General features: G+C 40.3%; 1 protein-coding gene across 1 annotated transcript in view; it reads left to right on the forward strand.

Annotated features, from left to right (window-relative positions):
• The window catches only part of LOC137265571 (protein mono-ADP-ribosyltransferase PARP14-like), a 75,092-nt gene extending 48,785 nt beyond the window's left edge, over positions 1 to 26,307 (forward strand). Inside the window, exons 16-27 of the mRNA XM_067800990.1 lie at positions 752 to 982; positions 2,994 to 3,215; positions 4,161 to 4,272; positions 4,669 to 4,830; positions 9,084 to 9,149; positions 16,321 to 16,503; positions 16,608 to 16,808; positions 18,970 to 19,175; positions 20,056 to 20,476; positions 20,814 to 20,956; positions 25,488 to 25,662; positions 25,969 to 26,307. Of these exons, the coding sequence (XP_067657091.1) occupies positions 752 to 982; positions 2,994 to 3,215; positions 4,161 to 4,272; positions 4,669 to 4,830; positions 9,084 to 9,149; positions 16,321 to 16,503; positions 16,608 to 16,808; positions 18,970 to 19,175; positions 20,056 to 20,476; positions 20,814 to 20,956; positions 25,488 to 25,662; positions 25,969 to 26,252 (2,406 nt within the window). The 3' untranslated portion in view covers positions 26,253 to 26,307. The remainder of the gene's footprint in view (positions 1 to 751; positions 983 to 2,993; positions 3,216 to 4,160; positions 4,273 to 4,668; positions 4,831 to 9,083; positions 9,150 to 16,320; positions 16,504 to 16,607; positions 16,809 to 18,969; positions 19,176 to 20,055; positions 20,477 to 20,813; positions 20,957 to 25,487; positions 25,663 to 25,968) is intronic.
• The last annotated feature ends 446 nt before the right edge of the window (positions 26,308 to 26,753 follow it).

Here is a 26,753-nt window from a genome sequence, read left to right on the forward strand (position 1 = left end):
TGTGTTATTGTGCATGTATGCATGTGACTGTATCAGTTAGCAAGTCATTCATCTACAGTCATAGTAATATCATTTGGTGTTAATTTTACTTAAAATTTGTTGATGTTTTACGTGTTAGGTAAATGCTAATATTGTACCATCAGGTGATACATACTGCTTAATGACCAGTTATCGATGCATACCAGTCTCTTGTATAGCGTTTGAATTTATCTTTAGTAGCCTATCACTTAGTCTTCTCAAACGCTACAGCCATGTGTTGGTGATTACTGGTGTGCAGCAATAACTGGTTGCTTGCCAGTAGAGAACCTCACCCAAGTGTCTACTAATATCAAATATATCAACACGAGTTGATAAAGTAACAAATATCCGAGGCTTGCTCAGGATGTTTTTATCTTTATCTATGAGTGTTGATATAATTGATATCAGTAGACATGAGGATGAGATTCTGTTTGTCATCCAAAATCATTCTTCATTAGATTTCAATGAAATATATACATCTCAGAACAGAGTACTACCACTAGATTTGCTGTGCAGCAATGACATATCATTGTAATGTCATCAACTTCATGACATCATGGCAATGTCAGGTCATTGTACAAAATCTACTGTCAAAACAATATCTCCTAGGAGATATCGTCTGATGTCACAGAAACGAATTCTCCTGTGGAACACAGTTTTGGATGATAAATGAGCTTAATATTAGTATTGCTTAAGAAAGCGGGCGAAATTAGCCTTATATTTCTTTTTTCAGGTTGACGTTATCGTGAACACTACATCCAGCAGCCTCGATTTGAATAAAGGGGCAGTATCAGCATCAATACTGGAGACCGGTGGTGTTACTATTCAGATGGAGTGTACTGCCAAGTATCCAGATGGAATACACTCAGGGCAGATTGCTATCACTGGGGCAGGCAGTCTCATGTGCAAGAGTATATTTCATACTTGCCTTCCAAGCTGGCCACGTGATCAAAATGGTGAAATGGTAATTGAAAAAATGTTTGAACAAATGATTTCTTTATTCTTGTCCACTCTTTGAAGTATTGTTGTAATGTAACTGAAAACATGTTTGGATGGACCCATGTCTTTTAAAAGTAATGATTATCATTGAACCCCTCGCTTTATGTTATGTTACCTCCCTTTGCTGTCTCCGCATTCTCACAGTAGCCAGCTGCCATTACAACTGAACTTGACAGTGTCAACAAAGATAGCGGTCGCAGCTGCAAATATTTGTTAGCAGTGCGACTCACATTTTGGGAAAATCATACAGACACACACATTGATAGTTCCAAAAATTGAAAAAATACATGCAAGATCTCCTGCCTCTTTCAGAGAACTTGTGCATGGCTCATGTTGCTAAGTTTAATCTGTTAGATAATCTGAAAAGAGAAAGTGAGTTGAGATTGGTTTGCTCAAGTTTCCCAACTTGATTGGATGAAACGCCAGCCAAGGGAGGTAATAAATTCATCAGGCTTAGTCGTAGATGCAACTAGGGTGTAATCATCGGAATGTATACCCTGGAGATATCAAGGTTACTCACTGCCATTCTCTTCCCAAGTCATATCTTCCCATGTAGCCTCAGTTCTAATATGGCCCTTTCATGGTGCGAGTTTTCAGGATTCGTGACTGGTTTCAGTCAGATTTAGCTCTTCAATCAGCAACACTATTTCAAGTGACCATGTTGGATCTAAGTTGATGTAGTAGATATTTTGATTGGACAGAAAGAGAGGAAATAATTTCCATGGCATTTTTTTCCAAAATTTTCCAAGAGCTGGGAATTATGGTCATATTAGAACAGAGGTTACATGTGAAGATATGATTTGAGTAACTTCTGTTGGAAGAGAATGACTAACTGTAGAAAATAATCTAATCTAATCTTCTTAGGCACCATTCATAATTTATGGCTTGGGATGGTGATGATAATTTAAATGGGAGGTCACCCTTTTTGTTCTTTGGAGGAAGAAGGGGTGAGCAGTTTTGTACATAGTATTTTAAAATTTTGCTTTTTGATAAACTGAGGCTGGGGGAATCTTTGTACGTAAATTTTACTGGGGGTCACTCACATTATACATGCTTCTGCATAAAAATCATCATTACACCCCTTTGCCATGAATTATGAACAGTCCGTTATTGGGTGTAGTTACAAGTGACGTGTTTATGCTTTCCTTGTGTGGACAGCCATCATGTATATACGAATATCAAAGTGTTTTAGCGAAATCTCTAGTTTGGCTTGAGAATAGTAAGTAACCTTATCCTCAGTACATTTTGTTACGTTCCACAAGTGAGTCTATCAAAACCTTATGGTAGGTCGCATCAGGTAACCTTTGAGAGTGACCAATCAGGACACAGCTTACCAAATCGCGAAAGTGGACATTCGCTCATACCTTTTGAACTCTTTATCTCGAAAAGGTTCGTACCCGAACAATTCCAAATGCTATTTAGTGTATGTTCGCTTCCGGATGATGCACACGACGCACGTTAGAACCATACAAACGAGTGAAAGTCGCTGAAAATAGTGTTTTTGGCAATATTCAAGGATATCAGCTTGTGGAAATATTAGCTAATGGTAACCATGTCAACAGAAACTCCAAAGCGTCTATACTACAGGTCAAACAACTGTGTTATATGCAGAGTTTTGTTTGTGAGATCTGCGCCAGTGACCTGAATATTTTGAATATTCCCTCCAATCCCTATGTAGTAGCCAATGTCCGATTGGTTAAATCTATTTAACCGTCTCGCGTGTTTGATTGGATGGTCATAGGTCGCTCAGAGGTTACCTGTCGGGACCTTCTGCTAGGGTTTGATAGACTCAGTGGTGGAGTTTAATGAATAACACTGAGACTAAGTATACTTAGACTGGGTTTGAGAACTACTGGGACGGCTAGATATGGCTAGTAGATATAAGTGTATGCCATAGAAGGCCAACTTTGATTAATGAGATAGCTTTTTCGTAGTTATGAGGTGAACAAGCAAAATATAGTGATCATCTTTTTCAGAGTTTGCAAGTACTGGTTGCAAACTGTCTTGCGAAAGCTTCGGACAAGCAGTATAGATCCATCGCTTTCCCTGCACTTGGTACAGGGAACCTTGGCTACCCACGAGATGTGGTGGCCAAAACCATGATGGAAACAGTGGAACAGTTCGGACAGTTGAACCCCGAGACATCCCTGCAGGAAGTAAAGATTGTTGTGTACCATAAGGACTCTGCTACAATAAAGGTACTTCATGCATGAAACATGTACACTTTTGTCTCAGTTTGTTGAGTTAATTAATCTGTACACTTCTATTTATCTTTGTAAATGTACCTTGATGTAATCACTTCACTTGCATATGTTTCTCACCTTGGAAAAGTGATTACTTATGTCTGCTCTTCTGTTCATTCCAATTAAATAATTAGTCAGTTTTACTCTGTAATGTGGCAGGGGTTGGATTTTTCTAAGTTAGAGATGTTTATTTCTTTAGAGTTTATATGGTATAGATGTCAAACCAACATTTGTGTTCAGTTTTATGTCCCTATAAGAATCACCCACTATGCATGATATACATTTTGTTTGCTGATACTCATCCTCGGATTAGCAGTTTTCACCCAAGAAGAAATTGATGATTTGTCTCTCCCAATGCCATCATACATACTTTAAGCAATGTTGTTTGCCTTTCATACTGATGTAAAATAAATAAATTTTGTTGAGTTTTCTTATTGATCAAACTATGTTTTTAGTTTTGTGTATATACTGCTAGAATCAACTTCTGTTTGTAGTATGGCTGTAATTTTGTGTAAAATCATTTTTAAGGAATATGTGCAATTGATGTTTGTGGTTTAGATTAAAAATGAGCATTAGTGTGCCACATAGCTACAGTTGAGAGATGCTATCAAGGATTGACTAGACGTAGTGAAGTATATGGTTTATCTGTATAGAATCGATAGACCGGTCATACAGAGCACTGGAAAACAACTACTAATGTCATTCTTGTAAAACAACTACTAATGTCATTCTTGTAAAACAACTACTAATGTCATTCTTGTAAAACATCTACTAATGTCATTCTTGTAAAACGACTACTAATGTCATTCTTGTAAAACGACTACTAATGTCATTCTTGTAAAACGACTACTAATGTCATTCTTGTAAAACGACTACTAATGTCATTCTTGTACATTTCAGGCATTTGAATACCAGCAGGGGAAAGATATTGGCAGTACCGGTGTGCCCTCACAGAAAAGAAGGCACTGGAAGAACAGACAATTTGGGGATGAACCACAGGGAGCTCCTGCTGGTCCTGAACATATTTTATTCATTGAAACACATTTTTGTAGTTTAGGTCACAGATCGGGACTCCTTTTACAAAACAACCTTTACTGAGGTTAACCTTAACTCCCATTCTTTATCCTTGCACTAAGGTCACCTTAGTGACTTACTATAGTTAATTTACAAAATGACTGGAGCTACTTCGATATAAATATTTGATCTTTTAAGGGACAGGGAGTAACCAAGTGTATTCACTCATCATGCTGAAGATGCAGGTTCAATTCCCTACAAAGATACAATGTGCAAAATGCATTTCCTGTGCCCCGTATCTGTGATATTGCTGGAATATTGCTAAAACTGGGATAAAACTTACCTCACTCACTGAACTTTGAAAAAAATTGATTTGGGAAAAATTGTTTGACAGGTTCATCAGAAGATGGTGAATGGCAGCACATCTCTACATCAGATCTGGCTCAGGTTTACCAGCTGGGCAAGGTTCAGCTGACTCTCAAACAAGGTGACTTGTTGAAGGAGAAGACCAGTTGTATTGTCAACAGCACCAATTCTGAACTCAACCTCACTATGGGTAAGTCGAGAGGTGTAAAGAACGTCATTTCAACCTTCAGACAAAACTGGCTTAGAAAGCTTCCCATTCTATAATACAAGTATGGATACAAAAGGAGATGAATCTAATGCACACTTTATAATAAAGAAGACTGTGCACAGTTCAAATTATGATCACCTTTGATTAAACCGATGTCTTACCAGTTGGAATTTCAGAATTTTATACAATTGTGACTTATTTCTGTCCATCATGTGTGAGCTCAACAAAAACATTGTCCGCACACTGAAAATCTATTTTTATTTTAAGGCTAACCCAACGAAAGAAATAGTCAAATCATAACTGCATTTGATTATGCAAATTTTGGATGTTAGTTATTATTCCTATTCCTGATTCATGCTTATTTATCTCCTTCTTCTATGCGAAGGATAGTGGAACACTTTAACCCTTTCTAGTTCCCTTGAAGAGCACATAAAAGTTCACTCACCCACGAGTTGTCTCCCTTGAGTCCTTTCCTGCCCAAACAGTCACATGACTACCCATGCTTGTCACTCTCTCCTTCATTGCCCATGTGGATGGTTGGGGAAGCAGTGGAGTCATGTATACATCACTATATCCTTTTATATTTTGATCGTATTATCCAGTTGTAGCTCTGTATGGTTTCTGGTTATAATTAGCATTCATCGGATGTCAAAATTTGTAAGAGTAATCTCTATTTTGTGACATTTTTTCATCATGTATACTTTGTTTACATTTGATGAAATCTTGCAGTGACTGCAGCTAACGGTTACTGGTGGCTGAACCACACCCCCAATGCCCGTCATGCATTAGTCCATGTTCTTTAAGGCTGCATTGCAGATACTGTCTCAATTTACCAGATTTGCAATTTATTTGTTATTTGCATTGTATCTATAGACTTGCTATTGGCCGAGTGAGGAAGTCATCTCAAGTCATTGGTGATAAATCTGAGAATAATGCTGGTGAAAGAGCTACACGTCAGAACTCTACAATGACAGGTGATATGGGCCTTTGAGAACCTGTTTGTAAGAGATCTACATCCTCATCTCACTACACCAGATGAAGATCACATTCGCAAATATACACTGTCATCATGTTCCTGGAGTGACTTCTGCTATGGTCAAACCTGTACTAAACCTCTATGAAGAGCTTCTTTGACAGCGCCTACTATATCAGGTGGAGGGATCAACAAAGTAGCCAAGGAAGTTACACATGAAAATTGGGGAATATTAGAGGATGACTACGTCTCACAAGTACTGCAAGAAGATTACAGAGTGCAACTAAAGGCCACACCACACCTGACCATCGACCCCTTAGTCTTCAACTATGTAGACGACAAGGCAGAAAAGATAAAGGAAGACATCAACTCACTGTTGGCCAAGAAAAGTGTAAAAGTGACAGATCAACTGCAACTGACACCCGGCTTCTACACCCCAATTTTCCTAGTATGCAGAAAGAACTCCAAAGAGAATTCCTGTTCAGAAGTCAACACTTCAAGTGGAGCTTCATGCCTTTTGGAATATTGTCAGCCCTGTGGTTATTACACGAGTGACCAAGCACATCGTCACGATTCTACGTAGTGTCACACAACTGGGATGAGTTGATGAAGTCAGAGCTGGAACCAAAGCAGTTCCTGGGAATAAGGTTCATCACAACATGGAATTGTCCCAGAATCTTATTGGGTCAAGATTCAAGCCATAATTCCAGAAGCAATCATTTATCCATTACCAATACGAACATGGCATTGTCTCCTCAATCTACCCACCTCAGCGCAGGACCTGATTAACAGAGGAACACTGCAACAATGTCCACTGCAGTGATTCCTGGCAAGACACCTGGGCAGCACGGACCTGATCTCTCTACAAGACTGTCTCAAGATGTTCCTGTTATGGTGAACTCACAAGTCGAAAGTCTGTGGAGGGACTTATTTAGAAGAACCAGTCTTCAACAAGCAGATGCATCACTACAAGCATGGGGAGCACATCTCGACAATGGAGTGACATCTGGGAAGTGGTTGAAACAAGAAAAATTCTTCACATAAACCTGTTAGGGATGAAGGTTGTGATCAATGCCATACAACAATGGTCAAGCTCACTGATCAACTGAATGCTGATGGTTCACACAGACAACTCAACAGTGGCATTCCACATAAATCAGGAAGGATCAATGAAATCACCAAACCTTCTTAAGCTCACCTTTCAGTTGTTCAGTCGCATGGGGGACATGGTGGGCGAGCTGGCTAAGGCGCCAGGCTAGTGATCCAGCGAGGTTGAGGTTTCGGGATCGAGCCCACCTGTGACCGGGTGTAAAAACCTTGGAGTCAACTTTGTGTGGAGACTCTTTCAGTGTTGTCACAACCCCTAGTGTACAGTACACAACCCTGTGCACTTAAAAGAACCCACGGATCCGTTGGTATATGACCAGATAGTGGCCACATGAACACGTGCATACACCTAGTTGCGGGTACAGCAACGTGCAGTAAACTTGGACAAAGTGCTGTGACTATGTGTCCCAGTCCACTCAGCTGTCAATTGGGTACCTCGTTAGGATGAGAGAGCCACAATAGACTCGGTGCGCCTAGTGGCAGCAAGAGTTGTATACTCCCCAGGGAGTTGAGATTGACATACGATGTGCTGTTGAGGTTGACATCCGGTGATCGAGGGAAAAATGTATGCACAAAGAGTCCTTTCAGAGATTAGCGCTATATAAATGCTATCCATTATTATTATTATTATGAGTTAAACATTTGGTTACATACGCGTCGCGTCGCATCTCAGGAGTCTAGAATGTACCTCGACTGTCACCCCAGAATGGATGCTCCTTCCAGAGGCTTTGTGGCTCATCTTAATGAAAACAGGATCTCCCCCTGTTCGCCACAAGATTCAGCAAGCAACTACAGACATTTGTGTCGCCAGTACCAGATCCTCAAGCCTGGGCAACAGATGCACTGAACATGTTATGGAAAGGACTAAACATTTACACGTTCCTGCCTCCTGTTCTGCAACCTCAAGTACTTTTGAAGATCAAGCAGACTCAAGCACTACAACTGACTTGTCCTACTAGCCAGCAAGAGTCTGGTTCCCAGATCTTATACAAGAACTCGGAATTCCAACTGCGAAACTACCAGAGTGGCAGAACCTATTCGAACATCAGCACACCAAGCAAGCTACACTTATGGACCATATGAAGACTTGCTTGAAGAAAAGAGGATACTCTACCAGAGCTGCAAAAGCAGTAACCTTAGCTGCAGATCAACTCGCAACATGACGACGAGTGGCAGAGATTTGGACAATATGCAGTGCGGAAAGGCTTCACAGCAGTAAAAGCGACTCATCATCAAGTTGCAGAATATCTATGTTACCTTAGATATCCTATGTATCTACATATCTGGGAGCGATCCGGACAGTCGCCATGATGAAGACGAGCATCAAGCTGATGAAAGTGCCAAAACTACTAGCTCTACACTGCTCCTTCAAGGAGAAATATGTAATTTTTTGCACAAAATTGATGCTTTATACTAAACCTGATGCATGGTGTCAAGCCCTCCCATTAACCTCCCCACAGAAGGCACTTCAGGTTTCCCAGTAAATCCAAGTGCTAGGGCATATTCAGGAGAGCATGACGTGCACGGTTAGTCATGTGACAGTTTTGGCGGGAAGGGGTTCAAGGGAGGCAACTCGTATGTGAGTGAACTTTTACGTCCTCTTCAAGGGAGCTACAAGGGATTCAAGCGTTCCACTATCACTGGCATAGAAAAAGATAAGCATAATCAGGATATATCAATTTTATCTATAAAATGACATTGTTTTAAAAAGTGAAGATAAAAGAAAACTTGTGCAAATTCTCATACAATATAAGGCTAATCTGCTCAAATTCCCTCCAGGACTGGAATCTGAACAATTATATCATATACATACTTAATAAACAGGGTTTCGATGTGTGCCAGTACAACAAAATTGTTTTCTTAAAAACGGAAATTGTAACTCTGTAAAATGAACTAATATGCTGTTTAAAAACTCAAATCATTTAAGTTTCTTACTTAAAATGTCTTTGTATGTGTAATTGGTCTCAACGCTATCTGGCTGACAAAATGCTGATGCAATGTAAAAATCATCTCAACTCTTAGCAAGGGTGGCGAAATATTGGAAGAGAAAAAGGAAACTTAATGAGGATTTGTATTGCTGTTTTTAGTTTCTATCTGAATGACAAGCTAAAAATTATCTCATCTATGTTAAATAGTTTGTATGTGTACTTCCTAGGTGCTGTGGCCAAGTCCATTCTGAGCAAAGGTGGACGACAACTTGAAGCTGAACTTGAACTCAAGAGTATGTATTGACATTAGTATTCTTAGTGGATCCCAGGATATGATATTGCTAGCTGGGATTCTGAGATAAATTACCCAGGTTATATTGTGTTCTCCCTTTTGTTTTATGTGGTCAGTTTTCCTTGCCATGTTCTGGACGAATGTGCAAATCTCCTTAATTATAGACACAACACAAGAAAGTGAAATTTCCATTCATTTTATTAAAGAAAATTGGTGTAAAAAAATAAGGAAAAAAGCAAGCCTGCACAAAAAAAACTACATACTTCTCCCTCCCACATCTGTGACTAGTTTAATGTATTTGCTGGAACTAACATGAACTGGTAAGTGAGGATGGCCTTGATTCAAGTTGTGAAAGTCATCAGGACACCTTGTACGTGTGGGACGACTCATGATTTCCCACCTAGGCTTATATAGCCAACATGGGGGCCATGTGACAGTGAAAAATAAATATAAACAATGTGCATGTGTCTCATATCTCAGCCACTCAAGATGGTTGAACATGCAAGAAGTGTGACATCGTCCTGTGTTCCGTGTCATCAGGCCTGTATGGGCGTAACCTAGTATGATAAAGGACTACAAAAGTAGTTACAATGTCAGCCGCCCACCACAATGCCTTACACTACCCCACCTAATATACAATTTGACATAAGCATTTAGTACCCAAATCCCAAGACGTCTACACCTATGCACAGTATGGTGTATGGTGATAATTGCAGACATAATTTGAACGGCGTTATTTTTTCGATGAAACTGCCCAGAAACAACAGAACTATTACAAATATAATGAATCAAGTCATTCAAAGTGTTAGGTTAAGACCAATTTGTTGTAAAGAACGTGTGTCAGCACAGAATGTGGACACATGTATACGTACTTGTGAACCCATAATGTGTTGTGGCTTATCTGCATATTCCAGATGCACTTTTCTTAAAGACCTTTGATTGTTACCCCACCCAGAAACATATATCTTTGTTTGAAATGATATTGAAGCTGTGAAAATTAAACACTGATTCTGTTTTATGAACAAACTGCATTTTTCTTTATCCTGACTCAAGATTATTTTGCTTTTTCCCTCCCTCTCTGCAAAGATTTTGGAATGCTTGAAATGCCTTGAAGTTCCCTTCTGATTTAAGCGGATGTACAATACACTCACACACGGGGAGCCTCACTTTCCCCCCATTACAGTCACATGATCAGCTATGCTTGTCAATCTGTCCTTCACCGCCAGGTAAAGATGGTTGGAAGGTCATTTTGGTCCCAATACAGTGATAAGTTTTTACTTTTGTTTCTGTCCTTCAATCTAAATTGTATCATGTTCGGTTTTTGGAATGTAAATTTTTTTCATCTTTATGTAAAATTTCTTGTGTTTTGGACATATTTTTTTTGTCAACTTGGGCTTAGTCTAAGTTGATGAAATCATGCTGTCAGTGTAAATTATGGCTGTCAGTGGTTGATCCACATGTAGTATGTCCTTCCACTGTTCATTGTGAACTTTGCAAGAAATTATCTGATTCAGAATTTGCATTATATTTATATTCAGTTCAAGGACAACCAACATTGGCTCTCACTAGTGTTACGAGTATGTATTTTCCGTATATTTTGTAATTAATTCAGTAATAATTATTATTGGGTCACAATGTTTAGTGTTTGTGAATATTAAATATGATGGGTCACATTTTGTTTTAATAGCTGGTCAACAATTTTTAGCATTCTCGTTTTCCGGAATTTATCTGCTCATGGTTTTCGATGTTCACTTCCGGGATACTATTTCGAGACCATTTTACAGTGTTGACGATTTTCGTTTGTGCCCGAACTTTCGGGAATGACTTAGTTTATATATATAAAGGCTGGTTGCCGTGTTGAGGGGAACACTCACACTGACATTCATTCATATTTGCTGGATTTACTGCCAACACGCATCAAAATCCCGTTAACGCCAGACCTACATTATCTGCTGTCGCACCGATCGCTGTGTTGACATTGTGCCACAGTTGATTCTCTCTCACACCAAGACTTTGGTGCGTTTGCTATAATGTATTTTGTGACCCATTGGCTTAGATTTTGTCTCTCTTGAATTGTACCTAAGGTCTGCATTGCTATATTGACTTGTGACTTTGTGTATCTTGCTCTGGTTGTATAATAACAGAATTAGAACGTAAACAACTTGTCTTTGTTCTGTTTTGCTGGTTTACAAGGGGATTTCTTAAATTGTTGTCTCGGTAAATTCTTAACTGTAACACTAGTCAAAATTGGTTGATTAGGCGTCTTGTAACCGCAGCTTGTTATTAGCTGACATTCATCATTTTAGTGATCCGCCAGACGTATCCCGTGGGCATGTCCAGATACTAGTGAATTGTCGTCTAGATCTCAGAATGTCATCAGAATCAGGATCGTCTCAACCTAAGAAATTGAAGTCATCTTCGTCAGAGACTAAGTCTTCAACTGCTAGACCTCCACTGAAACATCACTCCACAACTTCTTTGAAGTCTTTCAGTGATGAGATTGTCCCTTCTGATGAGCGTCAAATCTACGACGAACCTCCACTGCTATTTTCTGAGGTACAGATTGTCAGCATGCAGGATCAATGAGCAGCGTCTACTATGCCTTCAGTAACTATGTCATCTACTACGCTGCATCCTTCAGAAAGTTTACTGTCTACACAGAATCTACAATGTCTACACTCAATAAATCAGATACTTCTGCAAACCAAGAGCCACTACTTGCACCGCAGTCACTCGACATTGGCCTCTTTATGCAACAATTCACCACTCAAATGATTAAATTGATGGGTCGCCGTTTTGGAGAGGAACAGAAATGCCAGTCAGCAGCCACAAATGCTGTCACCCGGTGTGATGGTTCATGGGCTGCATTAGGTCCATCAGATAAAGAAGAGGCATTGTGTGCATGCTCCCATTCACAGAAATCATTGCCATTGGCTGTATCCTCTAGTCACAATTTGGATGATGTTCCTTCCATCTCACCAAGTGCTTGTACTCAGAGATTACATTGTGGATCATGAATGGTCTCCAAAGGATTCCATTGAGACTCATACCTATATGATGAGTAATGAAGACATCGATACTTTGATGTTTCTGCCTTTTCAGAGGGTGATGAAGTATCAACAACAACACATTCCGGCCTTCAGCGCACTTTGATTCCCACTTCATCACATGTAGCTCTTTATCAAAGCGCTCAAAGTAGACAAATCATACAAGCTCATCAATGAGACTCATTATAGATCCTACAAAGTGGAGGATAAACGACAAGTTCAGCTAGATGCAACCACTCAGTGTACTTTCTTCAGACTCACCCATTCCAGCGCCATCAACAAGGCTCTCATTTCCAAGTTCAACAACCTGCAGAATGAGGATGAAAGGATGATCCTCTCTGCACTTATCACCCAGAAAAAGGATCAGCAATTCATTTCGGAGCATCTAGCCTCCATGTCTGCAGGATTGAATTTACTACACCAGCAATGTCTACTATCAGCGTCTTCTTGGGGCAACAGCTTTACCAAACTCTGGTATAGAGCTCCCTGGTCAGCATCTACAGTATTCAATGGCAGAATTGAGCATGTCGCCAAATCCATTACTCGGGACTCAAGGGAAGGAATGTTAATAAATTCCATTGACATGCCTTCATGCAGACTTCTCAGCATTACTCCAACAAGTCAAAGTTCTCCGGGGCTCAGAGAGTGAGAGACAAGAAGTACAATGCTTGCGACAGCAAGGGCTCTTTTCGTCGCCCAACTGGAGGAAACCCCATAATATCTGTAGCAGAGAAAGACACAGTCAAGAAACTACAACTGGATCAACTAACACCAGGATTCTAGTCCCCGATTTTTCTGATACCCAAGAGAAACTCCCAAGAAAAGTTTCCACTTATACACACCATAAAGGAGTTTAACAAGGATTTTCTACTGAAGTCAGAACAGTTCAGAATGATCCATTTTCCACAACTGTGGAATCTCATCTGTCTAGTGGATTATCTAGCCAGCATCGATCTACAAGATGCCTATGTACACATTCCGATACATCCAGACTTCAGAAAATATCTGTGCTTCCTGTTCAATGGTCAGAACTACCAATGGATGCTTCTACTGTTTGGAATATCTTCGGCCCCGTGGCTCTTTACTCAGGTCACCAAGCCAGTAGTCACCTATTTACATCAGCAGGTACATCAGCACCTTTTACCTGGACGATGGTATTCAAGCGCATCACAAGCGCATATCAACTCAGACTACAGTTGGATTTCATCATCAAGCTGCTAATTCAACTGAGATGGCTTGTGAATCTACTGAGATTGGAATTAAAGCGTAAGCAAGATTCGAATCCCCACGCACTCCGCTGAACTGTGTGTCATTGACCCACAGAGGGTCAAAATCCACCAGCTCTACTCTCTCCGTTACCACTACGACAGTGGCAATGTCTACTTGGTCTGCTCACATCGGCACAGGATTTGACGAGACATGCTCGTCTAACATTATGCCCATTACAGTGGTTCCTGATTCAACACCTCAACATGCTAGATTGAATTGCTGTGCCAAGGATCAGAGCAATCTCACACACTACTACACCTGACCTTTCAACTCTTCGACATCATCGATGACTTAAACCTCCACTTTAAAGCTTGTCACTTCCTAGGTGCATGCAACGTCATTGCTGACAAACTGTCACACCCCCTACAACCATCTCCAATGAAATGGATGCTACAGGAGAGGTGTTTTGAACCATCAGTGAGACATTCGTATCCCCTCAGATAGACCTATTTGCCACAAGGTTCAACACGTAGATACCAACATTGGTATCTCCAGTGCCGGATCTGTTTAGCGTGGACAACAGATTCTCTCAGCATCTCGCTTATGCTTTCCTCCCTCCAATGCTACTACTGAAAGTTATCGGGAAGATAAAACAGACAATGCTGATACCACTGATTTTTGTCACGCGTTTCTGTCAAGCGAGAGATTTGTTCCCAGTGCTCATCAAGGAACTAGGACAACCAACGAACTAGCAGTGTGAAAGAACCTACTCATCCATCCACACAACAAGCAAGCCCACAACAATCCTACATTGTTCCAACTTCACATATGGATCTAATCAAAACCTGCTTGAAAAATTAAGGATATTCTGCTAGAGCAACAAAGGCAGTCACCCTAGCTCTATGTAGATCTACTCGCACATTATAAGACGATAAATGGATGTGGTTTGAAACATACCAAAGAAAGAAAGGTTTTACTGCAGTGAAAGCCACACATCCTCAAATAGCGGACTACTTATGTCATTTACGACATACCAGAGGACTGGAAGGTTCTACAATTTTTACATACTTGCCGGCACTCAGCTCTGTGATCACCATGAAAACATGGGTCAAGCTGAGCAAGTTCCTGAACTACTTGCCTTACTTAACTTGTGAATGTCACACTACAACACATCAAGAGTGATGTCTACACTAGCCCGGACATCGTTTGAATTATTATTATTCTACTTGCCCTAACCACGCCAGTACGAATATCAGAAGTACATGCTCTGGACTTCATTCGCACATGCTTCAATTCCAGTCATCTTGAGATTGTACACCTAGGACAGTTATGGCATTTTGTCACTAAAAATCAACTGCCAGGACAACCGTACTAAGACAAGGAGACAACATTTCAAGCGCCTATTCATCACAATATCTACTGATACACCAACAGAAGCATCGTGCGACACTGTCTCAGTATGGATGAGGGCCTACAAAGCAGCAGCTTCCACAAGCCTCCATTCCACATGAAGTGAGAGCATTGGCGCTGACACTCGCTCGACACAGAAATTGCTCGTTATCAACTAGCAACTAACGGTTCCACAAAAGCGCTGAGTTTCACTCTCCCTTTTATCGCGTGACTTGTTGAGACCAAGGTTCTCTGCGGAGTATAATGGTTGAGAGTCAATGCGCACATCTTGAACAGGCTAGCATGAGTGATTAAGACCCTGTACTTGTAATGAAGATACTTGTACATGAAGAAGGGTCGATATTGGTCTTGAGTGGAAATCTTGACATACAGTTGCATTAGACAGTAGCAGGATGCTGCCTGTTCTATATACCATCACATTCCAGTCAATGAATGCAGAAGACATGTTTGACAGGATGTGATTCCCCCCAATCTCGCAGATAAATATTGGGAGAGCAGGAACAAACTATTGCTTTTATAGTTCCCGAAAGAGGGGAAGTACTGGACGTACTTACATGGCAGGCAATAGAATCCAGTGTGGCCTGACCCACCGCCATTGCCATCGGATTTGTGTAAGCATAACAACCATGAGACAGGAAAAGGGAAAATGTGTAATTTTCTGAATAAAATTTGATATTTTATTCTTTTCTTGACTCATGGCATTAAGCCCTCCCATCTGGCCCTCTCAGGCTCACTGAATTCACAGTAATTCTCATCTTGGGCTTATGAGATTCACAGAGAGTGGCAAGCATGGCTGGTCCAGTTGTAGCGGCCACAAAATTTCCGAGTCCCGTGCTGGGATTCGAACGACGGACCTTCTGATTCGAAGTCGGACGCCTTGTCCACATGACCAAAGAGGTTAACCCCGTCAGCAAGCTGACAAGGTAAGGATGTCATCTGTGGGATGACTCCACGCCCTGCTACACAGTGACCGTAATGGGAAGCTTCCGATTGTAAGTGTATTGTCTGTCCACTTAGTTAGAAGAGAACTTAAAGGGATTTCAAGTTTTCCACTATCATCACACAGAGGGAAGAGATAAGCATAATAAGCATGAGTCAGGATAAGTATAAAATATCAATTTCATTCAGAAAATTACATTTTTAAATTGCCAGTCAAACATTTAATGATTCTGTGTGTTGTTTGTGTGTCACAGAAGCTTATGCCTTTGAGTATATGCCTTTGTCATTCAGCTTTGTCAGAGACCTTTCCTTCTAGGGTCACACACAAAATCATTCCAATAAATCTTAGTATGGCTGACAGCTGGCAAGGGAGAAACTTTGTCTCAGTTTCGTACAAATCCATAATAAGGAGTTGTCTTCCCATGGAACAATCCTCGGGGACATTTGGATTGTACAGCAGTACAAAGGGGTATTTAGCAGTAATATGCAGTTTTCCAGTATACTTCATTTTCTATTGCTACTTGGAATTAACTTTGACTAAATGTGTTTTTTGTTTTTTATTTTTAGAAGCTGAAATGAAAAAGCGGGGAATTGTCACAACTACTGCAGGGGGTCTCAAAGCTGCCTTCATTATCCATGTTTCTGGAGACCACTTCACTGGAGACTGGAAGAAAGGGATCACTAAATGTCTTGAGGAAGCTGGAACTCTAACTAACGTGTCATCTATAGCATTCCCTGCCCTTGGAACAGGTATGGTCAGGTGAAGCAGATGAAGAGTTGAAGTGAATTGAAGTCTTCGTAAATTGCATATAAACATACATTGAGAATGTAAATGAGGTTTATGTTTTGTGCAGGTCAAGGTAATAGGACCCCTGAAGAGATGGCCACTTGCCTGATTGGAGCAGTGAACAGCTACCAGAGCTCCGCTCCAAAACATGGAATGATAACAGACATTCGCATGGTGATCTTCCAGAAGGACATGCTGGACCCCTTTGCTGCAGGAGTGAATAAGGCTCTAAAGTCCAAAAAGAAAGGATACTTCAGGAAAGCTATGGGTAATGATACACATTTTGCAAACAAAGATAATACTTTATTGTCCTTATAGTGGAAATTTTCATTGCACAGTTCCATGTCTCAGCCACATTAAAATAAACATAAAAAACACATCTATACACAACACCACCATCAAAAGAACAGCAATCTCAAAAAAATTATGCAGCCTTTTTCGTATTTATTTCATGTATACTTGAAGGTATAAAAAAATGACAGGCCCTGTTTGTTTGTAATGTCAGCTCACGCAGTCTACGGCCTGAAGGGACAATGGGGTGTTTTAATCTCCATAGAAAATGTAACCGCTGCTTGCATTTTTTGTATATACTGCTAGTGTTAGAATTCCATGATAACTTTGAGTCTAAAATAGTGCCAAGATATTTGTATTCCTCAACTACTTCAATGTCCTTGACAAATATGTTCACTGGTGAGTTAGATAATTTACCTTTCCTGAAATCAGTTATCGTTTCTTCTGTTTTGTTTACATTTAAAATAGAAATTTTGAATCACAAAACTTCACAAAGTCACTAATTTCATTTCTATAACATGCTTCAGATTCTCTTATTAGTCCCACTAGTGCGGCATCGTCCGCAGATTAACAGTAAAGGTAGATTCAGAGGTACATCTGCAATTGTTTGTGTAAAGAATGAATAAAATGGGTGAAATAACGCAGCCTTGTAGAGCACCTGTGACTGTACAAACACGTGATGAGAGAGTACCATTTACACAAACAAACTGTGGTCGACTGACAAGGAAAGAATTGATCCATCTGATCAAGTCTGAGTTAACATTCATATCTAAGAGTTTCTTCATTAATATATGAGGTTGAATCATGCTAAATGCTAAGCTGAAGTCAGCAAACAAAATCCTTACATATGTACCACAATTTTCTAAATGTTGATAAATCCTGTTCAAAAGTGTAATGGTTGCATTGTGTACACCCCTGCTGCAAACTGTAATGGGTCTGTAAGCGGGTTTACCTGATTCAGTAATATATTTTTAATCAATCGTTCAAGGCTTTTCATGGCAATAGAAGTCAGGGCAACAGGTCTGTAATCATTGTTGATCGACAGATTTGCCTTTTTGGGCAAAGGGACAATCCTAGATGGTTTCCAAAGAATGGAAATTTTTTAAATGATGATAGCCAATTGCTCTTTGGATTTTTTCCACAAAAATTATCTGGATCACAGGCTTTACGTATGTTCATATGGGAGAATGCAATGATAACATCTTCAACTGAAATATATATATCATCACCAGGAGGAGGAGAGTCTAGAACAGCTTTCCTGTCACCCAAGGAATCTACAGTATCAAATCTTGAACAAAATGTATTTAACTCATTAGAGATGGCAAAATCATCATTACACTCAACTTCTTGAGGCTTTTTCACAGCTCCCATGATAGTTTTAAGAACGCTCATACACTGCATGTTTTCTGAAAATTTACTTTCTATTTTGGATTTATATTCATCTTTACTTACTTGTCAAAGACAAAATTTCATTTTGAATTTTCTTTAACTTAAGTAACTCATTGATGACTGAGGGCAGTATTATTGGGGACGCAGTGGGCGAGCTGTCTAAACCCTTGGAGTCAACTTTGTGTGCAGACTCTTTCTGTGTTGTCACAACCCCTAGTGTACAGTACACAACCCCTAGTGTACAGCACACAACCCTGTGCACTTAAAAGAACCCACAAATCCATTAGTAGATGACCAGATGGTGGCCACATGAATACCTGCAAACACCTAGTTGCAGGTACAGCAACGTGCAGTAAACATGGACAAAGTACTGTGACTATGTGTCCCAGTCCACCCAGCTGTGAATGGGTACCTCGTAATGGATGAGAAAGCCACATTAACTCAGCGTGCTTGGTAGGCTGTGAGTTGTATGAGATTAAAAATACTATGTGCCATTGGGATGGACATCCAATGATTGAGCAGTTGAACTAACTGGATATCAGCACTATACAGATATCTAGTAGTTTGTATATAGTATTATCATAACTCGATGTTGTGTGTTGGACTTTGCTTATATATCAGGCACAGAATACTACGCTCCGTGCAACTCATACACTCACTCACTCACTCGCTGATAGATGATTGTGTTATCATGAACGTATGAAAGTTGTTGTAGCTGGCAATGTTGATATTTCACGATTGTTTTACAGACTACGTTTTTGGAGAATCTACAGAGAAGACTGAACATGTGGCACAGCCAACAGAACAAGCAGTGAATGACATCACCCTCCACTTCTTCTCAGATAGCAAGGAAGATATTGACAAAGCAAAATCCATGTTGGAAAATGAGTACCAGAATAGTACGTTGACTAAGGCCATAATGGATGAAGTACTCAAGACTTTGACTAAACAGCAGGTGCGTTAGTTCATATATGTGAAGATGACTATTGTTTTCCACAGCACAAATAGAAAAGTTGTGAGTGGCAAAAGTCTTCACAAATCACTGATGAACATGGCTGTCAAAACCCAACACATAAGAACTGAATTTGATCAAAACTAATGGGACATTATGGGGAACATAATTCATTCGTTATGTAATGCAGGGGGATATAGTCAGTATACTCCATCCATCCGTAATCATTTTGTTTCCAGAGCATAACTAAAAAAATGTTCAATATTTTTAGACCAAAAGTGATAGATATAATAAACTGAACCTATGGTTGTGCCTTTTGCTATTTGCAGATTTTGGGCATTATTCTTTTTGTTTTTCCATGGAACGTTTTAGTCTCAATAAAAACATAGGGATTTTGATTTTTGATAAGGAAAAATTGGGTTTTACTTTTTTTCTTATTCTTGAAACAGTGTGACTGCAGATACGTAAAACAAAAAATAAAACTGGTCTAGCCTAAAGATGCAATGTAAACTCCACTTAATAACTCACTGAATTATATCAAGCTTAATAGCCAGAAAACTGTGTTGATATGAAGATAGTAACATGCAACATTGTCAGAATAATGAAGCAGCACTTTATGATGTTTAGTATAAAATCAAGTAGAGGGAAGTACATGACATCAGAATGGCACTGGTGATTGAACCTCTCATTCATGCTTCAACAGTATTGTACTCTACAATAAATATACAATATATTTACTCACTGTTTTGGATAGTAGTTCCCATCAAGTGTTTTCAATCTAGTGAAAAATGAATAAATGAAGGAAACAGTAAGTCACATAGATGCTGTCAGATGCAGTGTAGGGAGAGTTTACATTATTTCTTTGTTCTGTATTTTGTTTTAGGAGGCAAACATTCGAGGTCTGGGATCCAAATTCAGCATTTCTGTTGACTATAACCGTTCAACAGGAAGAGTTAAACTTCAAGGTCTTACAAATGATGTTATCTCAGCCATGGATGCAGTACACAAGATTATACAGGAAGCCCTCCGCCAGGAACAGCAATCTGAGAAAGCCGAGATGTTGTCATCCTATGTTCAGTGGTCATTCATCGATGTAGACAGTACAGGCTCATCACAACCAGTGGAATATGAGAAGATCTTAAATCAGCAAATTGAAGAAGCTTATCAAAACAAGAAACCTTTTATATGTCTGCCTCCTGACACTGATGGGAATACTTATGTTGTTGATCTAAACAACATGGAAGAGTATAATTCAGATAATCCCAATGATAAAGTCCCTGTGATCAGAAAAGATCTAATCAAAGGTTTGTTTGTTTTTCAGTCTCATTGACTTCAACTGGTTTAGTATGTCAGGGCCATATGTAGCCTATGGGGTTGGGAGGTAGCTGTTCTCTCTAGAATTTATTTTACAGATTATGTTTTGTACATCAAGTATTAATATAACACTCTTTTATCATGGATGTTATGAGATTGTCAGGTTATGACGCTTCCAGATAGCAATAGCTCAGTCAGATTCTATTGAAGTAAAGCTGAATTATAATCAGTTAAGATCAAAGTCTGATGTTACTATGCAAAGTAGCATGTGGTTCAGAATAATTGTGAAAACATGTTTGTTAACTGAAATGCAGCTATGATTTTCAGGAGCATCATTTGAGCCCCCTTCCAACTGGACACAAATGACAACAGAGAGTGAAATGGTTCCAGTCAACAGTACAACTCAAGAGTACACAGATGTTAAGCAGAGATTTCTTAAAACCCTTAGAACAACTCCCAACATCTTGAAGGTTGTGATACATTACTCAGTGTACTGTAGATTGATGCCATTTGGTTCATGTTAAACTTATGTGATTTAACTGTTTACTTGTGCTTGAGAAATTGATCAAATAATCGGTCAGTGTTGCTTGGAATACTCGTAAATAATTAAACTGGTCATTGAGGTATTCTAGTGGTCAAAGTGTCTACTCATCACACTGAAGACTCAGGTTTGATTCCCACATGGGTACAATGTGTGAATCCCATTTTTATGTGTCCCCCATCTTGATATTGCTCAAATATTGCTAAAAGTGGTTTAAAACCATACTTACTCACTGTAGTGAAGTTTTTGTGGCTCTAATGAATGTTCCTGTGTAGCTTCCCATGGATTACATGTAAGATATTTCCTGCTTCATACTTATTATTTTTATCTCCTTCTGTGCAAATGATTGTGGCACACTTGAACCCCATGAAGTTCCCTTGAAGAGGGTGTACATGCATAGACTTGAGGTGGACCAATGAGGAAGTCATCTCTAGTCACTGGTGATGAGTCTGAAATAATGCTGGTAACTATGCTGTTAAGTACTGCTGAAATTCATAACTCACATATTTGCCAAGTACGTTAGAGGGATAGTCTGTGGCTGGTCAGGACTTAGCTGTGACTAAGAAGAGGTCTGCTACTACTGAGTCAGCGCCATCACATAGCAAAAGGAAGTAGTCCTCATTTTCTATGGTGCAGAATTAATCATCTTCAACTCCTCGCAGCCTCATTGCAGCTGCATGAAGATGCAGATGATGCCTCAGCATTCAAATGTTTCATCTACAACTTTGACCCATGCGACTTCATGAAGCAGCTTACAGGGCAGGTGATGGCAATGATGGAGCATCGATTTGCTGAAGAAAGAGTTGCACATCAAAATGCACCTAAGATGGTGTTCGTGAACACTCTCATTGGGGAAGACTCAGCCATTTTAGGGGAAGAGGAAGACATGTCCCTGTGACTACAAGAGAGTGTAAAGTCATGTCAGCAAACACTCAATGTTTGAGAATGTCAGGTGGAGAAAGTAGAAATGAATCCTTTTTGAGATCCATTCTTTCTACATTAGTATCCCACAGCTCCAACAGACAGAGATAAGCGATGTCATGATATGGAAATGACAGATGATCAGAAGAGGAGGAACGTTTGCAAAACAAAGGTTCATGAAGGCACATTTCAGTGGACCAGGAACTGTCTGAGGGAATACATGCAGAGGAAGAATGCAACTATGTCTCGGAAGCACAGGTCACATCTTGGATTGCAAACAGCTTGGACTTGGCATCTGCCTCCAAAGAATCGAATGCAGTGTTCTTATTTAAGATGCTGGAGGATGACTTCGACATCCTCATGATTCCACTGATTGAACTGATCTCCAAGATGAGAGCAACCTGTTACCAGAATCAACATTTACCAACATTCAACGCTAAGAAGTTTCCGCTAAGAAGTTTCCTCTGCATTACATAGCCCCTCCAGGAGAGCACCAGACCTGGATGACAACTTGAAGTTGATCCGTGACTCCTGTATAAAGTCTTATAAGATGGAAGACACGAGGATTGCTCAAATTGACACCACAACTAGAAGGAAGTTCCTCAGCCTAGGGAGGTCTGGAGCGATCAACAAGTCGTTGATGTGCAGGTTCCAGAAAACTAAGACTGAAGAGGACAGAATAATCCTTTCAGCACTAATAACTCAGAAGAAGGTCCAGCACTTCATGTCTGATCACCTAGCAGCAACATTGGCAGATCTCAGCCTACTAAAAGACAGTGTCTACTGTTGTCATGTTTCTGGAGTGTCAGGTTCACCAAACCTCTACTGAGAGCTTCTTGGGCGGCAGCTACTAGATTCAGCGAGATCAACAAAGTTGCCAAGGAAATCACGTATGATTCCAGAAAAGTCATGATGATCACATCCATTCACAATTAAGTACTCCAAGAAGTTCCAGAGGATCAAGATGTTGAAGATATATTTCGGAGCGACTGGACACTTACACCACCAGCCGTTCGCGTATACTTGTCAACAGTGGGTGGACATCTACAAAGGTACTGGTCAAGAACACCATAGAAGTGAAGATCATCAGTCCCTGGAATAAGGTCCATCACAACACAGATTGTAATGTTGTCCCAGAAGACAGTTAGGTCAAGATCTGAGCCATCGTTCCAAAAGCAGTCATCTCTCTGTTGCCAATATGAACATGGCAGTATCTTGTCAGTCTGCTCACCTCAGAACAGGACCTGACTCACAGGAAAAGACTACAATTATGTCCACTGCAGCGTTTCCTAGCAAGACACCTGGACAGAACAAACATGATCTCGCTAACAGACACTCTCAAAACGTATCTGTTAGGGTGACCTCACAAGTCAAATGTCTTTGGAAGGACTTATTTAGAAGAGTCATTTTTTGACACACACCTCAACATAGATTCATCACTACAAGAATTGGGAGCACATCTTGACAATGAAGTGGCACCAGGGAAGTGGTCGAAACAAGAACAACAAGCACTTGGGTATGAAGGCTGTGATCAATGCTATACAACACTGGTCAGGCCCACTCACAAACCAGATGCTGGCGGTTCACACAGACAACTCAAAAGCGACATTCTACATATATTGGCAAGGATCACCATGACCACCAAGCCTGCTTCAGCTCACCTTCCTGTCGTACAACATCGCAGACGAGTTGAACATGTGACTAAAGAAGTGTCACATACCGGGAAACAAGAACTTCATCCATCACCCACAGAATGGGTGCTCCAATCAGAAGTGTTACTGCTTGTCATAATGAAAATGGTCTCCCCTCACAGATCTGGTCATGACAAGGTTCAACAAACACCTACAGACATTCATCTCACCAATACCAGATCACACTGAGCATGTCTAAGGACTAAATGCTTACGCATTCCCGCATTCGGTTCCTCTGCCTCAAGTACTATTTAAGATCAAGCAGACCAGAGTGCTACAAGTGACTTTGACTGTCACACCCTACCGGCCAGCAAGAGTCTGGTTCCCAGAATTAACAAAAGAACTTGACAGTCCTGCCCTGAAATGAAAAGAGTGGCGAACCTGTTTGTATATCCATACACCAAGCAAGCTCACAGAAACTCGCTAAGGTTCCAGCTACATATATGGACAGTATCAAGACTTGCTTGAAGAAAAGAAGTACAAAAGCAGTAACCGTAGCTCACAACATGTATGACAACAAGTGGCAGAGATTTGGACAATATGCAGTGCAGAAAGGCTTCACGGCAGTAAAAGCGACTCAAGTGGCAGAATATCTATGTTACCTTAGATATCCTATGTATTTACATATCTGGGAGCGATCAGGACAGTCGCCACGATAAAGACGAGCATCAAGCTGACTAAAGTGCCAAAACTACTTGCTCTACTGTGCTCCTTCAAGCTGAAAGACCAGCAGAAGAAATTCAGAGCACCAGCCTCTGATCTGAATGTAGTTCGGCATCTCACAAGTGATTTCTATGAACGATTAGAACAAATGACCTTCGAGCTACTCACACAGAAAACTCTGCTCCTCCTTGCCCCAGCCACGGCAGCTCAGATGTCAGAGATACATGGGCTGGTCTTCGAACAAACTAGATTTGACACAGGAGACTGTGCTACATCTTGGACTTTGATAGGACTTCATAGCAAAGAACCAGACAACCAGACAGACTCTGGACAGACCAGAGGACACCCAAGACTTATCCTCGTGTCCTGTCAGAGCTCTGAAAATATATCTTCAAGAGACTGAAACAAGGAGAAGAAAATTCAATTGCTTATTCATTCCCTCGTCAGCATAGACGACCATAGAAGTCTCAAGAATGTCAAAATCATTTTGGATGAAAGCGTTTCTACAGAGGGCTTATAAAGCAGCAGAACTAGAACCTTCAAGAGCTTCCAACCCATATGCTGTCAGACACTTGCTCTGCATGGAAACAGTATCATCTATAATGGAGGGCTGCTTTTGGAAGTTGCACACAGTATTTGCCAAACACTAATTTACGGACATTGACGCTGAAGACGTCTCTGGCATTCACCAATCTATTCCACTTGTTGTAGCATAACATTTAACAGTTCCACAAAGGTGCTGAGTTTGAAATCTCACCCAATATCATGCAGAGTTGTCGATAACCTTCACTCTGGAGAGTTTTGGTTGAGAGTCCATGCACACCGTCTAGACCAGACTGTCATGAGTGATTAAGACTGTGTACGGGTAAAGATCTTACCTGTATGCTAAGGGGTTGGAACTCATTTAAGGTAAAGATTTTATCATAATCTATGGATAGCTGAGCAAACTCAGGTGCTAGTGCTCAATTTGTATAGAATGGTAAGTATTGCAAGTCATGTGGCTTTTTGATTGGAAAGGGTTAAAGGTAGGGAGGCAACTCAACTATTTACTCTTCAAGGGAACTACAAGGGAGTCCAGTGTTCCATTATCATTCACATAGAAGGCGGAGAGAAGCATATTACGCATGAGTCAGGATACGTTTAAAATGTTAAGTTTTAAAAAAAAAATGCACATTTGTGTGACAGATTGAGCGGGTACAAACCAAGTTCCTATGGCAGCAGTATGTTGCGAAGAAACACCAGCTAGACTCACAGAACCCAGGTCATCCAAATGAGACTGTGTTGTGGCATGGAACTGCTGTAGACGCCATTCCCAGTATCTGTAAAAGTGGATTTAATCGCAGTTACTGTGGAAAGAATGGTAAGTTACATCTAGGGTATTTCATGAGAAAATGCTTGAGCTCCATATGTCATAGTTTCATCCCTTCAAATGAGCAATGTGGAATTGTGCCTGTAGTCCTCTCCATCCAGATTTCAAGTTTTCTGCCTGTCACTGACACGCGGGTACCCTGATACACAGATAAATAATCAGCTAATGGACTGTGTCATACTATTTTGTTGCACAGTTATACAAAGCGTATATTAATATGTACCCAATCCCTTTGTCTTTTGGACAATAACATGTTTAAAACAAGTGTGTACATAATGACTGTTTTTCATTGTTCAGCCACTGCACTAGGAGACGGAGTATACTTTGCAGTTCAGGCTTCATATTCAAACAGTAATACCTACTCTGTGCCAGACATTCAGGGTCACAAGCACATGTTTCAAGCCCGTGTGCTGACGGGGATGTACTGTCAAGGAATCCGTGGAATGAGAGTACCTCCACCAAGAGACGCATCCAGGTACATCCACTATGATTCTGTGGTAGATAATGTCAATCAACCAGGAATGTATATCATCTTTAATGACACCCAGGCCTATCCAGAATACCTCATCACTTACCAGTGATGTCACTGTCCATTCTTTCAAGTGGTATCTAATGAGAGTCTCTTGTCGCCTTATCTCAGTGAGGTATGACATACATGGTGAAATTCATGACTTGTAGGAATTCATGGTTTCTTCTTGTAATCATTTGTCAGTTGGAATTGTACCTGATGACTTTGTAATTAACTATTGTGGGATCTGTCAGTTAGCTAGATTGTATCTCCTTCAGATCTGTAAGTGATAGGATGACGCTTATTTTAAAACAATATTCAGTGTAATGTGTTTTATCTAATTACGGATTATTGGTAAGAACTGGAGCCTTTCAATCTATGCTCGTACAAGGCAACTAGAAGTATCAGGTAGTCCAACTCCCTGACTGCATGTGGTGGGTCATGCTCATCATTGGATCTTTTTGCATAGACCAAGGTGCTTAAAGAGGCTACCTTGCACCCAAAACAGCATCTGCATTTTCAGAAATTCTCGAGTTCATGATCTCATTTGAAAATTTGGTCATTTATAGGATAA

This window comes from Haliotis asinina, chromosome 15, assembly GCF_037392515.1.
Source record: "Haliotis asinina isolate JCU_RB_2024 chromosome 15, JCU_Hal_asi_v2, whole genome shotgun sequence".
In the NCBI taxonomy this organism is placed as follows: Eukaryota; Metazoa; Mollusca; class Gastropoda; order Lepetellida; family Haliotidae; genus Haliotis; species Haliotis asinina.